This window comes from Amphiprion ocellaris, chromosome 2 (assembly GCF_022539595.1).
Source record: "Amphiprion ocellaris isolate individual 3 ecotype Okinawa chromosome 2, ASM2253959v1, whole genome shotgun sequence".
NCBI classification, from domain to species: domain Eukaryota; kingdom Metazoa; phylum Chordata; class Actinopteri; family Pomacentridae; genus Amphiprion; species Amphiprion ocellaris.
This window is the reverse complement of record NC_072767.1, coordinates 34,081,924-34,098,060: the sequence shown is the minus strand read 5'-3', so window position 1 is coordinate 34,098,060 and position 16,137 is coordinate 34,081,924. Positions and strand designations below refer to the sequence as shown.

General features: G+C 38.9%; 1 protein-coding gene across 2 annotated transcripts; it reads right to left on the bottom strand.

The window, feature by feature from the left end:
* Positions 1 to 98: 98 nt before the first annotated feature.
* LOC111581775 (sex comb on midleg-like protein 2) lies at positions 99 to 15,180 on the bottom strand. Of its 2 annotated transcripts, none has more exons than XM_023290096.3 (15): positions 15,041 to 15,180; positions 13,552 to 13,664; positions 12,849 to 12,923; positions 12,301 to 12,371; positions 11,140 to 11,374; positions 9,781 to 9,869; positions 9,429 to 9,672; positions 5,685 to 5,950; positions 5,492 to 5,585; positions 5,173 to 5,376; positions 4,887 to 5,048; positions 4,405 to 4,533; positions 3,207 to 3,428; positions 2,919 to 3,082; positions 99 to 1,956 (listed from the first exon to the last, which is right to left on the bottom strand). In XM_023290096.3, the coding sequence occupies exons 2-15, from the start codon at positions 13,571 to 13,573 to the stop codon at positions 1,831 to 1,833; spliced, it is 2,103 nt and encodes a 700-aa protein (XP_023145864.1). In that variant the 5' UTR covers positions 13,574 to 13,664; positions 15,041 to 15,180; the 3' UTR covers positions 99 to 1,830. The 2 variants fall into 2 exon arrangements, with proteins under 2 accessions (XP_023145864.1, XP_054874245.1); XM_055018270.1 differs by having other exon boundaries at positions 2,919 to 3,079.
* Between the last annotated feature and the right edge of the window lie 957 nt (positions 15,181 to 16,137).

Here is a 16,137-nt window from a genome sequence, read left to right as displayed (position 1 = left end):
CTATTGTCTTACTTTTCATGGCATAAACAAACATAAGCAGGCTGAGCTTTTCTCTCACACTTGAAGAGGGAAAATTTCCAAACAAACATCACAGAGGCTCATGTTGGGAGTTTATTGATGGACTTTGAGGGGATTCTTACACAGTATACAATTATTATTGTGCAACGCTTTCGTTTTGTATAAATTCTTCCAGTTTCCTGAATTACTCTAGAAATCAGCCAATTCATGACATGTTCTTGTAAGCGATACAAGTTGGAATAGGTGAGAAACAGTCCTCTGTAAAAATGCACAAGTCATGAATCAGGAAGACCACATGTACATCCTTGTTTTTGGTAGCTTTATAGAAAAAAAGGAAAATACACAACATCATAAACACATTGTTTATCTGGTGTGACATAATGGACAAGTGACGTTTTGCAACACATTTTTCAAGTACTTCAAAGAAGATGCAAGAGGGAAATCAACAGCAGTTTGATCCTGTGTTGAATATCATATGGCACAAGTCTTTTAAAGTGAGGGGGCAAAACAGGGGATAACAAGAAAATTCTTAAGTATATTATAAACAGTATGCTACAAAAGCTTGTACTAACAAAGACCACATAAACCTGAGAGATGTCGTAGGTAAAGCAAGGCAGAGTCTAGTACTGGGAGTATTTGAAACTAAAAGCACTGCGTTAAGTATTAAAAAGAAGAATGGAATTCACTGTGAAATATTCACCCCAATCCCCTTTAGCTTCACATTTCTAACTTAATGTATATGATTTCCTTAAAATATTAAGTTTCTACAAAATGTACATTCTGTTGCTGATATTCATGGTTAAACCCATAAAACTGTACACATCTGTTTTCATCGCTAACAGTGATTGTAAAAGTCAAAAGTGACAACACTGAGGTCGCGGGCAGACCGACGAGCTTAAATGATACATGACTGGTAAAAATATTACATCAAAACTTAACACAGAAAGCCCTTGCACTTTCTAAACATTCTCTCCATTGAAATTGAACCAACCTATGAAGTTGTGTGAGCTTGAGATGCAAACGGTTTGAACTCTATGAAGACCAGCAGGAGGCAACTTAGGGTCCGCTAAGACACAACAATAGATGACGTGGTGATTTTGCAGGACGCTCGTGGAAAACGTGAGGTTTAATTTAGAATCATGATGCCTACCATGACACCGATAATGTTACCACAAAGGAAGCGTCTGTCTAGCATTGTGTAAAAGAAGTGGAATGCGTTGATATTGGCATTCTTCGGGCAGGCAGATATACCTATACTTTAGGCATACACGTGGAAAGTGAAAACAGCTATACAACAGCACAGACGAGAGCATCCAAATTCTCTTCAAGAGCATGGGGAAGAACATCTGTAGAAATTTTTTTTTCAGCATACCAACGCTTCCTTATTAACTGGAAATTCAACGATATTAAAAACATTATATAAGAAGAAACATTCTCCATCTTTGGGGATCCAAAACCAGGATCAAAACATTTCATCTCCGTAAAAAAACGTGTCCACGTGTGCACATGTGCTATGCAATGTAAACACTACAGGGATTATTTTCCTTTGGGATTTCAAAAAGTCAGTGGAGTCTGAGACTTGAACAGCTTTTTGTTCACTGATGAGGGGATGAGGTAATGTGTCAGCAATGCACGGCACACTTTCTCCACTCTGGAAGTCGGGGTGAAGCTGTAACATCGATTCTGTCCCTCCAGGTGGAGTCTTGAGTAACATGTAACCCCTGCATGCCCCATGAGTCAGTATCCAAATGCTGGCTCCTTCAGGGCTTATTGCTCATGGGTCTGGCAGGGTTGGGGCTTCCCTGGCTGCTCTTACAGTTTGCCTTGTTTCAGCCTCTCTATGTGATGGCATAACTTCAGCGCAGGTCCCAGCTTCAGACCCATGTACTTCATGATCATGTCGCTCCGTAGCAGCATCAGGGCTTTTCCATCAATCTCCTGAGGAAACAAAAAGTAGGATTCAGTATATTAAAAAAAAAAAAAAAAAAAAAAAACATGTACAAAGCCAAAGCATAGTATATCTTATGTATGTGGTGCGATCATACATTTCCGTGACTGTTTGTATTGTGCAGAGAACAGTCATGCAGTAACTATGACAAGTCAGAAGACTGTGTGACACCATGCTGTGAGCATCAGGACCAGTGTTATATGTTTTAGTGGCTTCTGGTAGATGCCCAGTTGTGATTTCCTTATAGATCGCCAACTGAAGCAGAGACAAAAATGTCACAGTGTGTGTCAACAGTCAACAGCCAGCATGATCCAACCTTCATCTCAAGGTTCATCACTGGTGATTAGAGGTGGCTCTGTGGACTAACAGCACTTTCCACTGTGGAAGAGTTGCAGTTTTTAAGACCAGAGAAGTGGAATCAGGTCAGGAGTGCAGCAGCATGGTTGTTGTTTTCTTTGACATTCAAGTGATTGTGCATCAGGAATCAGCCCTCAAGGGCCTGACTGTCTAGACAGATTTCAATTATAACATCCTTCACTGTCGAAGGAAGAACATTTGACGCAACAGGCCTGTACTGTAACACTTTGACATGCAGATGCTTCAATGTGCTCCGTGCGTAGTCACAGATTGCACACAGATCTTTGGCTATAACAACTCGAGGTTCGTTCATCACTAAATTTGGCTTCCTTTAAATTCTTCGAGCTACTCAACATAAAATTCAACTTGAAGGGACACCATTTTGACACACTGTAGGAGATTCTGCACCCATTACAGATACTCCTGGACATGTTTACATAGTGAGACTTCCACAGAAGTAAGCCTTAAAGTAAAGATTGGGAGCACTGGGAGCATGGTATTGCTGCACAAGAAGACAACAAGGATACCAGTAGACAAGGGTAGACATTCTTTACATACAGAACATAAACCTTGTGGTTCTTTATAGTTAACTTACATGTTTTCTGAACAGTTCAGCATGAGGTGCTAATGCTGTAGGGTCAGCATCCCTGACAAACTGCATCACCTCCTCAATGGACCAGGAGGAGGGGTTTTTACTGGGCAGCTGAAGACTCTCCCGGTCAGACACCAGAGCCTCAGGACCTGTGGTGGAGCTGGCTGCTGTAAAAGCAGGCAGATTGAAAATATGAAGCATCTGTTCACGATTCTGTCTGTAATGGTCTCCCTGGAGTAATTGCACAAATTGAACTGGTAATAATCTACTCCCACAGATTTTTTTCTGTACCTTCGACTCGTCTGTGAGACTGCGTAGAGCTGAGTTCTGCAGGATGAGAGGAAAGGCGACGCACTGGTGTGCTGCTGCTGTGGTGGTAAAGGCTGCTGGCCTGGGAGTGGTAACTGGAGGAACTACGCACTGTCTGGGGTCGAGGGGTCATGGAGTTGGAGGCAGAATCCATGTAGCGCTGCTCCTTTATTAGGCCGTTCTCTTCATGGGGCAGAGTCTCTGCTGGAGAGAGGAAAACACAAGTGACATCAACGTGTTATTCTTTAAAATTCAATTTAATCTGCCTTCAAGACAAACCGCAACACATCCTAACATGAACTCTGCAGACACATCCTAGTGCAGCAACAAAAAAACTTCACACTGAAGTACTGGCATCTTCCAGCAGTTAGAATGTACAGTAGATTCCTCCTTAGAACCAGACAGCACAGACACAACTCCATTTAGTGCTGACAACATCACTGTGCATTCAGTTAGGTTGAATGACACACACAAGGAATACAGAAACACAAAAACTGCATGTGTTTTTGATATTAACTGCAATTTACCCTGGCACAAACTATATACAAATAAATTCTGGGAAGCAGACCCAGAGGTAGAAAGAGTGATGAGCTAGTGATGCAAAAAAAAAACAAAAAACAAAACAAAACATGATGACAGGTCTGTTAGAGGACAACGTCAGAGTCTGCTTTGGTGTGTATCATCACCAGGCTGCTGCATGATTAGTTTCCCAGCTTTGCCGTTCTGCTACAATAGTTTGAGTAAGCTGAAGCCTTTTGTTGCCTCACAGAAAAAAAATTTGGCACAACAAATCAAACAGATTTGACAACACTAAATTTAAGTCCTCATTTAGGGGTTTTTAATTTTTGACTCTTCCCACATTCAGGGTATCAAATGTGCAAAAGCACAAGGCCAAATCTGACAAAGAAATAAGAGCGTAGGTAATCTACTACTCAGCATGGTTAGTCTTGCAAACTGTTCAGTTAAGTGTGCAATATTTGTGCAGTACATCCTCTTGTGAATATATAAAAAAAAGCATATTTCACTGATTACAACATGTGAGGATGTATTTTCCCAGAGGTAAAGGAGGTTTCTGAGTTATTTCACCTTATATATTTCCTACTAAACAAGAAGGAATAAGAAATTTTGTTACAGTGTAAAGTGTTTCACAGCAATAGAAAACCAGCAAGGTCAGTGGTACCTTCTGAAGGATGAGCTTCAGCACGTAAATGTTTAGGAGACAGAGGCGCTGCATACGGTGGAGAGACTCCAGAGAGACTCCGTTTACTGCCTCGTGCCAGAGAGGGAGTGTCCAACGCCTCCTCTTTCACTGGAAAACAACCAAGGAAAAAGTCATTTTTAGCCGAGGGTCAATAGCTACTGCAAGTACATATGAACCACAGGACAACACAACTTTATACTGATAAACTTTACTAAGAAGTCCTACATTTTGCATAGATATATGAAATAAAACCTTTTTAAAAAGTGAAAAAACAACAACAACAAAACTCTACATCTGTCACAGGCAATCTATTGGTGTTGGTCGTCCTGGTGCTGCATGTGGAATTCATGACAGCGACACCTTTTAGTTTTGTTTCAGTTTTACTTTCTCTGATCCAATAGATACTTTTACCCTGATGAAGCAGTGACGTTTCTGAAATACCAAGGGAATGCAGCGTTTACCTGACTTGTTCCTGTCGTAAGTAGTGTAGTGGCTGAACGGCTGGCTGCTGAACAGGTTGTCACATTGCAGATGACGACACATGGTCTCTAAAAATCGCAGCACAAAGGAAGCACTAGAGGCTGATGGTAGTCTGACGACACGAACTCCACCATCTGTTCTCACTGGGATAACACGGACAACACGTCTTATTGTTCCATCAGTCATCTTAAAACAGCCATCTAATGTGACAGTTTTTCAATTCCAATAACTCAACGACTTTAAACAACTGGTATTGTGTGTTTGTACCTTTGACAACCTCTCCTCCCCCTGAATCGTTCTGCAGAGCACTGAGCAGGACTTTAGGCTGGTATGCGCAGTCTATACATGACTGGACCACCTGCTGGAGCACAGCATTCACTGGTCCCGGGCCAAAGTGGTCTGGCAGATGCTGCATCTGCTTCCTGTCCAGGTGGGGACCACAGTTTCCATGCTTATTCACATACACGCACACTGAAACAACAAGAAACACATTGAGCAAAAAATTAGACATTCCAATGATACCTTTAATTCAGTGGAGCAGCGTGCAACTGCTGACTGTGGGGATCAAACCACTGTTCATTCTTACCTGTTGAAACCACTGAGTTGAGGCTGGGAGGGCTTTCTTGTGAAACCTGGATGCTGGGCAGCTGTGTTGGACTTTGGAGAATCTTGGACTTCCTCTGAAAAATACACAATAATTTGCAGACACACTTTAACATAACAACTGTGGATGTGTTTAAGCATCAATCATGGTCTGCATTTGTTCAGCTGAGTCTTACCTTGCCTCCACGTTTGGGCCCTCTCTTCTTGTGGACTTGGGGAACAAGCTCTGTGTCCTCGGGAACGGCTCCATTCTGGGCAGCTGCTGCTTCTGCGACAGCTTTGAGTAGAGCGATGGTCTCACTCTTGGGCCGACGGCCTCTTACCCCCTTCCTGACAGGCAAAGGGGGCAGAGGGTTGGGGAGTCTGTAGGGGGACTGCATGGAACGCCTGCTGGGCTTGGAGGGCGACGCCGGGAGAATTTGCAGATTTTTTGGCAGAGTAACTGTAACAACAGCATCAATGGAGTAGATGAAAGAAATGTCTTTGACAAAAGCACAAATACTGACTTCATATTGATTATGACAGTCTTGAGTGTACTAAAAACTTAGATGAAATGTTCCCCAAACTAAAAGGAAAAGCAGACATGGATACAATATAAACAAAAAAGAAACAGGGCCTCGGCAAGCAATGCACAGCGGTCTTTGCTTGGATAATAAATGCAAGCATGTAGTCTCTCTGTCCGAGGAGAGGATAATAAAAATGAAGAATGGTTTACAACTTCCATCACTGCGGAGTCTTTCCTGGCTGATTAGGGAGACAAACTGTGTGTCATCATGTCTGATCAATGTAGAGAGCAGCACTGTTATTGGTGGCAGATACTAAAGTCAAATTACAGAGTACGTCTGGTGCCAATCTGGGTTTTGACGTGGTATCTCATTACTGGAAATGACATGGGACCTGCTCCAAATCATGTCATACAGCTTCATTCACTTATTCATTGATTTTTTATTTTTTTTTAATTTTACTTTCTGCATGAACATGCATTTCACTGACCATGTAAAACAGCGTTGTTAGTATTAAAGCCATCTTACAACAGAAACTAGTGGCTTTTGAAACACATAAAGTCCCAAGGCCTCTAAAAATAATGTCTATAATTTGAAATAAAACTAACAACAGCTACTACAACAAATTTTCCTGCTATAGTAACGCAAAGCTGCACTTAACATATTCTGACAAAAAAGAGAGATTGTCATAGAAACCTGAAGTTCAGTGGGCAAAAAAAATATTTAAACAACAAAAAATAAAAGATTACTGGTTCCATCTTCTGGAATGTGACAATATACTGTTTTTTTCTCTGCTGTCTACAATTTTAAATATTTTTAGTTTTTCCAACTATTGATCCAAACAAACACTTGACACTCAAAGAGACAGAGTCTTTTTTTAAAATCAACCAACCAAGAAGATAATTAGCAGATTAATCAATGATAGTATAATTAGTTGCAATGCTAGAATGGAATACTGATTGTTTTCCTCTTTTTATACACAAAATGAAAGGTAAAGGCAAAACAGTAACACTGAACATACATCAATTATTTAAAGTAATACTTGACTCCTACATGAGGACAATCCAAGCATTAAGTCTCTATAATGTCACTAATACTAAAAAAGAGGGATCACCAGTCCATCTTTACTTTTGGTGGCTGTCTATATATGGTTGTGAATGTTGCTTTCTATAAAGCACCAAAAACGTTTGCCAAATACAGATCTAAAAAAATGTCAACATGCTAAAAGAAAAATTAGCAGAAAGCCTCAGAAAGGAACAGCTCATCTAGCTAGGAAATATTGTCTGTTTCTGTGTGTACTCGAGATTACCTAAAAATACCAACACATAGCGAGCCAAGTAATAAAACAAATCTCCTGGGGTGAGGAGATTAAAATGTGTGGTAGGGAAAGGGTCTGTGTGCTTTATTAGAGGCCATGCATGAGCAGGTAAAAGTACATTTAAAAGAAAACAGTAGTAGGGCTGTAAGTCTCTCGTTTCATGGTTGGTAATCTTATCCTCTCCATGCAGACTCTTAGACACAGATGTGGTGCAGCAGACAGTGAACTGAGCTTTTGTGTAAACATATTTTTTTCCATGTAAACAGGTATGATGTGAGGAGCATAAATCCTCCTCCTGCATCCACATCCTCCCACTTCTAATCCTGTTCCATCCTGCCCACCCAAACAGAGACACACACAAACACAAAGACCCGACTCCACACTCTGTCTGCAGTTTTACATGTTATAAACAACTGATGGCTCCGTGCTTCTGACACGCCTGTTTCTGAATGTCGCCATAGTCTACCACGATGAAAACACCACAATTAACTTGTTACTAAGCAACCCTATTTCGGAATGAAGCCACTGCAGAGACTGATGTTGAAAAGAGATCATCCAGAGTGAGCATGTTGTGTGTGAAAACATATTAAAGACAACACAGAAAAGAACTTTGTATCTAATCAGGGAAATCCAAATTTCAGAAACTTGAGCTCCCAGCAGTTGACTGCCCTGTTGCTGAGCTCTGATAACTTTTCCTAATTTAATTCCATATAGAATGTTTTATTGTCAGCTGAAACTTGACCCTTCTCAACCCCAAACCCACCATATTTGAAAGGTATGTTAACTTTAAAAAATAAAAATAAATAAAAAATTAAAATACATTATTTAACAAAGACAAAACCTTTCTACAACAAAAGAATGGCCTGATTTTTATCTTTCCTGCAGTCGTGGAGCTATTCATGTGTGACATGCAATTCCTTCAGGAAAATTAACCAAATTTAGGTTCAGAATTGTGATATTTTCATCAAAATCGTTTTTCTTCATTCAAACATTTTTTTTTAGAAATTAAGATTTTAAATGAGTCTGTAAAAACAAAAAATTTGCACAACCGAAAAGCCATGAGTGACGCAGCTGCGGCCAAAACTTTAGTTACTATTAAGCTGTACTGCAGGCTGTGTTTACACCAGAGCAGATAGGAGGCATGAATGGAAGCAAATTCCAGCACTGAGGGCAAAATAAAACTTAATAGGGAAGTTCTCTATGGTTCAAAAATGGTATGTAGAGGAGCAGGTTGTCAGTAATATTTTGGAAGCATGGTGAAATATCTTCCTAGAGCTTATTTGCAGAGTAGTGTGAAATGTGCGCCGCAAATGAGGGCACTTGGAAAAATGTTGTACATGTTGAATCCATTTTTTTTTTTTTTTCAATTTTGGCAAAATAAATTTAGCTTCCATTTTTAAAATAATTGTTTATGACACTATTGAGTTCTCTCTACTTCTAGTTGTGGTTGTGTTGTACTCACACATGTGCAGGACCTTACACTGCAATGAAAAATGAGCCCATAGTAAGTAAATGGACAGTGGCAGGACTAAAAAAGGCCCTGGAACTGCTTAGGGCTCCGATGGTTAATCCCATGTGGAATAATTCATAAATACTCCTGGAGTTTAGTACAAAGACTACCTGCTACCTTTGTTTACCACCCACTTGGACATCAACCAAAACCACTAACCCAGCTGCAGACTTATCACAGACCTCAATAGAACCTTTGAGAACCATTATACTATTCCGTTGAATGTAAACATCTTTCTCTTTAGATCTTCCTTAAAAGATGTGCAAATATTTATCAAGAGATGACACACAGATCCAGAAGCGAAATTCGGGCTTTCTTTTACTGTATGTCCAGCACCTGCTAAAAATTAGGCAATGTATATTTCACTCTATCAGAGCAAGCAACAAGCGAGATGATTAATGGTAATTGTGTTTATATTTGTCTAGCTGTGGGTGCAATTTCCTGACTGTGGGGAGGAGGAGGGTGCATTGCAGCTAAATGAGCGTGAATGAAACACTGATTGCGAACAATAGCATCTGCCTCAAACCTCATTGTTTGCTTCACTGAGGCACAAGTGGCCATCTGCTGCCACCTAGAGTTCAACACTCACCACTGTTGCCTGGTGGCTGGAGGCTGTGCTTCGTCAGGGAGCACCAGCCCACAGGGAAGATGTCCCGGGAGTCGTACTTGCACCAGTAATCGAAAGCACCCCGCCAGCCATCGAACATGATGAAGACTTCATCGCCCTTTACTTCTCCAATGGTGGCGGGACAGATGAGGTAAGGATTCTTCTTGTCTACAGCCTCCAGCTTCATGCCTGGCTTAAAGTTATTCTGGGGGGGCCTCTGAGGTTCCTGAAAGCAAGCGCAAGATTCTCACTGTAACAACTTCTAAATATTTTAACTGACAGTATGATGGTGCTATACAGCCTGCATAAGACACTTTATAAAGGTAAAACAAACCTTTTTAAAGGCGGTTATTGGTGCCATCTCCGCTCCATTCAAGGTTCTCAACAGGAACATGGGCCAAGAGGAGGCGTTCATCCGAAATCCTGGAGGAGGGAATTTTCAACACGAAACTAAGATTTAACTCACTGAGAAAAAAAATAGTTTTTAACAGACAATGTTAATTATTGGGTAATATTCAGTACTGCCAGGGTTGTTCCTGAATAGAAGGATTTTTGAGGCCCCTACACAGCAGTTTCAGTGATTCATCTTTTTTTAAGTTGCTTTGTCAATTAGGGTTTCATTTACTCATGCATAACAGACATTGTAGTTTATTAAATGGTTGGAAGTACCAGGCAAAAGCATAGATTCCTGTCAAATAAGGCAGCACAAACCAATCCTGTTTACTGCTGTGGATAGTCACCTGTTCTGAGTCAACTCTGATTGTTCAGGAGAAACCTTTCCAGCTAGACAGCACTAACACTGTTTCTGTCACATAAATAAAATGCTCACTGGATTAAAGGAATCTTTTTTAACACACAATATCTTGCTTTTTAGATTCCTAATGACTCTACCCATGCTTACAGGAATTAATTTTAGATGTGTACAATTTAATGTTTAATCACCGATGAGCACACATCTTTGTTTTCTTGCTAAAAATATAAATATACACTACCGTTTAAAAGTTTGGGGTCAATTAGAAATGTCTTTATTTTTGAAAGAAAAGCAGTTTTTTCAATGAAGATAACATTAAATTCAACACAAATACAGTCTAGACGTTGTTAATGTGGTAAATGACTATTCTAGCTGGAAACGGCTGATTTTTAATGGAATATCTCCATAGGGGTACAGAGGAACATTTCCAGCAACCATCACTCCTGTGTTCTAATGCTACATTGTGTTAGCTAATGGTGTTGAAAGGCTAACTGATGATTAGAAAATCTTTGTGCAATTATGTTAGCACATTAATAAAAGTGTGAATTTTTATGGAAAATGTTTTTGAACTTCTGAAAGCCAGTATATAAAGGCAAACATTTTTTTTAATTTTTTTAAAATCACTCCTGTCAAATCAGTTAACTTCATGAGGCTGCTAGTATCAAATTTTATTTCTAGTAATTTTCATTTTTAGTCTAGTATTAAATTCTATTGCTCTTTTTTTGTTTTTTTACTGCTATTGATTATTTCTAACCCTCCAATAGCAGTTATGCAGAGAAATGTACAGAGAGATTACAGCAATGGAAAACATATTCCTTTAAATAAATAATCTGGAAGGGTAGATTATCTGTTATAAATTGATGAGCATAAAAAAATAAGTAGTGAAGCATGACATTTTTCCTTATATAATTACAAGTGACATCAATAATGTGCTTGTCTCACCAAGTGGTGGCTGCAGCATGTCTCCATTCTTCTCACAGGTGCCAATAGGCTGGATGTCAGAGGAGTCCACCAGTCTCCAGAAGTCATTGCTGTTGTCGCTCCCGTCCAGACGGAGACGAAGACGAACCCCAGTTAAACCCATTACTGTGGCAATGCAAACTGAGGTGGAATTGCGTGGGTCGTGGGCTTCAAGCTTCATTCCCACCTTGAAGTCGTTGGAGGGTGGGATTCTGTCCTGCAGATATTAGAAAAATGCAACGAGTCAGCGTTGTAAACACAGCTCAAATACACTTCGAACAAATTGTTAATAAATCAACCCACGGCTCAAGCCAAGCTTACATAATATCATAATAAAGTTAAACATGTGTCATAGCATTTGGAAAGAGAAGTAGTTTGCTTCTATGTGACAGTAAACAGTGAGGGTGGTGCTGCATTGAAAGCCATAAAGACAGAATTTTTAAACAGTGGACAAATCCAGGTGGTACTAAAGAATCTATAGAACCATGGATATGCTCCAATAATGCCTATAAAGGGGGTTCAATACACAAATGTACAAATGTTTATCAAATTTTCCAAAGGAAGGCACTATACTGAATTCCTGTTATCACTGTCTGAATCAGAATGTATTAGCAGCGGCGCTCCACAGACTGGCGACCAAGAGCATTGTTGTTTGCTGTGATTCACAGTACACTTCCTTGTTAAAACCACATTAACAGACAGCAAAACCACAATCAATCACTGTCTGACATGAGCTGTAAATTACAGGTTGCTGAAATATTAGCATAATAAAAAGTGCTTGTAGAGACTAGTTATGTAATAAAGTGAATCAAACAGTTTGGACCAGCAACAGCCTGAGCATACTTCTGAAAGAGACAGTCTGAATCAGTGCTCAGTGGAGTGCAGTTCATTTAATGTTGTTTGTATTGAAGTGCCGTCAAATGATGATACATTCACCTGCTGACGTACGTACTGTGGTGCATTAAATGGTGATCTATCTACTTAGCTTAGGTAAAGAAATTAAACACACTACATAGCCAGTGACTCCAAAGCTTTGCTTTATCCAAGAATGAAGTTTTGCAAATTATTTCCAAATTTATTAAAATACACCATTTACATGCAAATTTCCCCCTGTAAATATATAATAAATTCAGAAGAACACACCTGACGAAAACAGCTTGACGGAGCCGGTATGGATGACGTTTCTTTTAGATATTCTTCCCAACTGAAAGCATCTATGTAGAAAACAGAACAAATTTATGCTTTGACTGTAAAAATTAATGGAAAAAACCAACTAGTAAATCTTGTGCTTACAAAACAACTTTAAAAATTCAATCAATGCTTGCGAGCAGCATGTCCCAATATTACCAGTTAACTGTCTCTAACTATAAGCTTAGTCGCCTTCTCTCTCAAGTATCACTTACATCAGCCAGACAATTTTCTCATAGCTTTACAGAAAATGTAATTATGTCTTAACTTTTTAGAAAGATGTCCAACCTTGAAGAAAATCTAGACTCAAATTGATACTGGTAATGTGTGAACAAACCTCTCTCTGTTGCAACAACATGCCTCAAAATAAAGGACTTCAAGGTGGTTTCAATTATGTAAACACCAATTACAGCTCTTCTTGTGCTTAACCAAGGAAATATATGAGAGTAAGACTAAAAAATCCAAGGGTAATCCATCACAAACTACTAAATAAAAAAATGTACCTTTCGTTGTTGCAGGAGTTGTACCTGTTGGTGGAATTGTCCTTCCTGGTTTCTCTTTTTTGCCATCTTTCTGGTCTACGAATAAGAAAAACAAAATGAAAAGAATTTAATCAATATTGTAAAATACTCATAAATTTGCACTATAAATCTGTCAAGAGAAGTAAATAATGCCTTTAAAGCAGTTAAAATAGCTGTGCATTTCAATCTTCTCAAATGATTGCATCTTGCTGCTTTAGGCAAGGTAAACCCCTTCTAGGAAATTTTATTCTAAAACTTTAGAACTTTCTTTACATCTATGTGTTACAAATTACAGTCTAAACACAAAGAACTCATAAACATGGATTAAATGTATAAACAGAAATACTTAATGATAAATTTTAACCAGTTTTATTGGTTGGGGTCTCATTTAGTCAACCATAATAAACATTTTTGTTCATCAGATCATCAAATATACCAGTAAAATACAATGATCTCTGTCACATAAGGTAACACAGAATTATTCCCTTTACTGAATCCCAACCGAACCTGCTTACTGTTGTGCATAATCCCTAAAAGGCCCATTCTGACCCTGGAAAATCACTGTACAAGGGTCTAGAATCAGTGTTTAATGTCTCTAACAGTTTCAAAAGATAAAATAATCTGCTTTTTCCACATCGAAAGTTATGAGCACTGTTTTCTTCTGAGCCAAATGACAATTCCTTGCCTTTTAGCGGAGTTTTTCCCATGGTGACAGATGACCAAGGGTGATGCTTTTATGGCAATAAACAAAGAGCAGGATGTCCGCCCGGATTGTTCCCGTGCCTGTGTAGTCTTGCCCTGAAAATATCAGAGGCGGAAAACATTTCATATAAATAGGAAAACAAACAGATATAAATAATTTGCCTAAAAAAATTACTTCAATAAACAATTACTCCCCTGTTGATGTATTCATAAACTAAGTGTTTTGGCATTAGCAGCTAAGAATGCAAAAAAAAAAACAAAAAAAACCAAAAAAAAAACGTAATAAACAATTTCAAAACGCAGTTATGAAAAAACTACTGATGCTATGCTGTGTGGCCTCTGTGGTCTATTTATAAGGACTACAACGACATTCAATCAGGTGATAATTTAGATATATTTGGAAGCAAAAAGAGAATCACCACTAAAAACAACCCACAGCCAGAAACGACATGAAACCTGAAGGCAGGTTACACGGGGCTGCTGCTAGCGAAAGGAACTTTTCTGTTAAAGTAAAACACATCAGAACCTCTTTCACGTACAGTAGTGTGGTTTTCCAATCACAGACACTCCCACTGAGACAGGAAGCCTGTGATAGGGTGGGTTTTCACATGAGGTTCAACTGCAGGCCTGTGGTGTACCGGGACAGCACATATGACACCGTATTTAACTTTGTGTACATTCCCTCCGCATTTCCAAAAACCAGCCAAATGCTAACACGAACTTCACCTGCAAATCAGAGAGTTTGACAGGAAGGAAATAAACCAGAATATATGCATGGGTGTAAGACCAGTAAAAGGGGAGAGCGTGTTCTCAACTCCAACCACCGTTTTACAGTAAATACACAGGCTGATTCATTAACGGTAAAATTAGCCATGTTGGATGACTGTTATGATGAAGCTAGCATTGCTATTCTGCGAGCTAATTCAACGTTACATTCAAGGACTTGGTTGTCTCCTGCTATACCTAACGTCACAACTTCTAATAATCGTTGCCTTATATCGAGAAAAATATTAAATGATTTACATTTTCTAATGTTTTTTTTCCTCCAACTTCAACGTTTCCTGTGGATGTTAGCTAGTTATGTCACCTCACCCATCAGCCTATTTATGTTAACTTCGTTGGGAACAGCTAGCGAGGCTAAATGCCGAGACAAGTAGCTATAATTTACTTTATACATAATGTTACGTTGAAAACTGGTATTTTTCATATTAATTTTGCACCTTTACTCTCTGGCTTAACATTAACGCTATACGGTTACAGGTAATAGTCTGGGCCCAATGTTGACAACTGGAACTGCTTGATTCGCTAGCTACCGCTGCTGGCTAATAACTAGGTTGGCTAACCTTAGCGTTAACCCTCTGAGAACACTTTCTTCCATATTATCAAGGAGAAATAAACGTAACTGGGGTCTAGTAGCTTCCACTGCCAATTTTCCGAAACTCTATTCCATTAATTCTGCAGAACAAACTTACAAGTGTCGTGTTTTTTCGAGTGAAGATCCACTTTTTTCTATTCGTCAGCTGCCATTTTTTCACGAATGTAGTGTATGCTTACACGCATGTAATTTATGCCAAAGATAGGAAATACGACGAGCGAACGTAACGGGACAAACTCGGTGTGCAGGATTCAGGAGGTGTAGCTCAGCAGGCCAATCAACACTTGTGCTACTCACACCTACAGCCAATCAGACACAGGCTTTCTGAATTTAGCCAATCAGCGTCGAGACTGCTCGGGTTGTAGTTTGGGATTCCAGAAAGTGATCAGAGTTATCCATCTACTTTTGTCGAATCTTTACACGGTCTTTCTCATGCATCTACTGCTGTGGTTCAAAATTGATCAAAATTGTAAACACGTTACCTGAATAGCAATAAATGAATAATAAACAGCATACAAATACACGAAAGTCTGCTTTGTAAAAAAAAAAAACTTGACGAGGTAAGAACTCTCCTCTGAATTACATAACCTACATTAACAAATATTAAGAAGATCATTGAAACGAGATAACTGGAAGTCAAAACAGAATAATACTAAACAGATAATGAGATAATGTTGCTAAACTGATTCTATTGTTTGGATAATTCAGGTTACCATATGGTAATCAAAAGAGGACAAGGAAAACGAGAACAAAACCACAGTCTCCATAAACACACAACCAATTTCTATGAAATGCTCTTTTATTTAACATTGAACAAATAAATGAAAACATAAATGGATAAATATTCTCATGAAATAAGAAAATATGGCTATAAAATAAATCCTGAAATAATTTAATGAGTAAATAAATGCAATCACAAAAAATAGGTTTTGATTTTTATATAAAGATACACTTCAAAGGACTATTTTTAGGGTTCGAGTACCGACGGTGCGAAGACCCTATTGGAATTCGTCGGGTTTATTATTATTATTATTATTATTATTATTATTATTATTATTTTATTTTATTTTATTTTATTTTTTTTTCTCCCGTCTTTTGAATTGCCTTTTTGGCGGCCTTATCATACCCCAAAACGCGTGAAACTTGGCATGCTCATCAGGACTGGCGAAAAATTTGATATTTTATGGGAGTTGC

Bases quoted from the DNA above. Each gene is read 5' to 3' on its own strand.
- LOC111581775 (XM_023290096.3), bottom strand. From the start codon at position 13,573: ATGGGAAAAACTCCGCTAAAAG. The intron at 12,924-13,551 runs GCAAGGAATTGT...TCTTATTCGTAG, and splicing joins GGGAAAAACTCCGCTAAAAG to ACCAGAAAGATGGCAAAAAA. The intron at 9,673-9,780 runs GTTTGTTTTACC...GCTTGCTTTCAG, and splicing joins CAATAACCGCCTTTAAAAAG to GAACCTCAGAGGCCCCCCCA.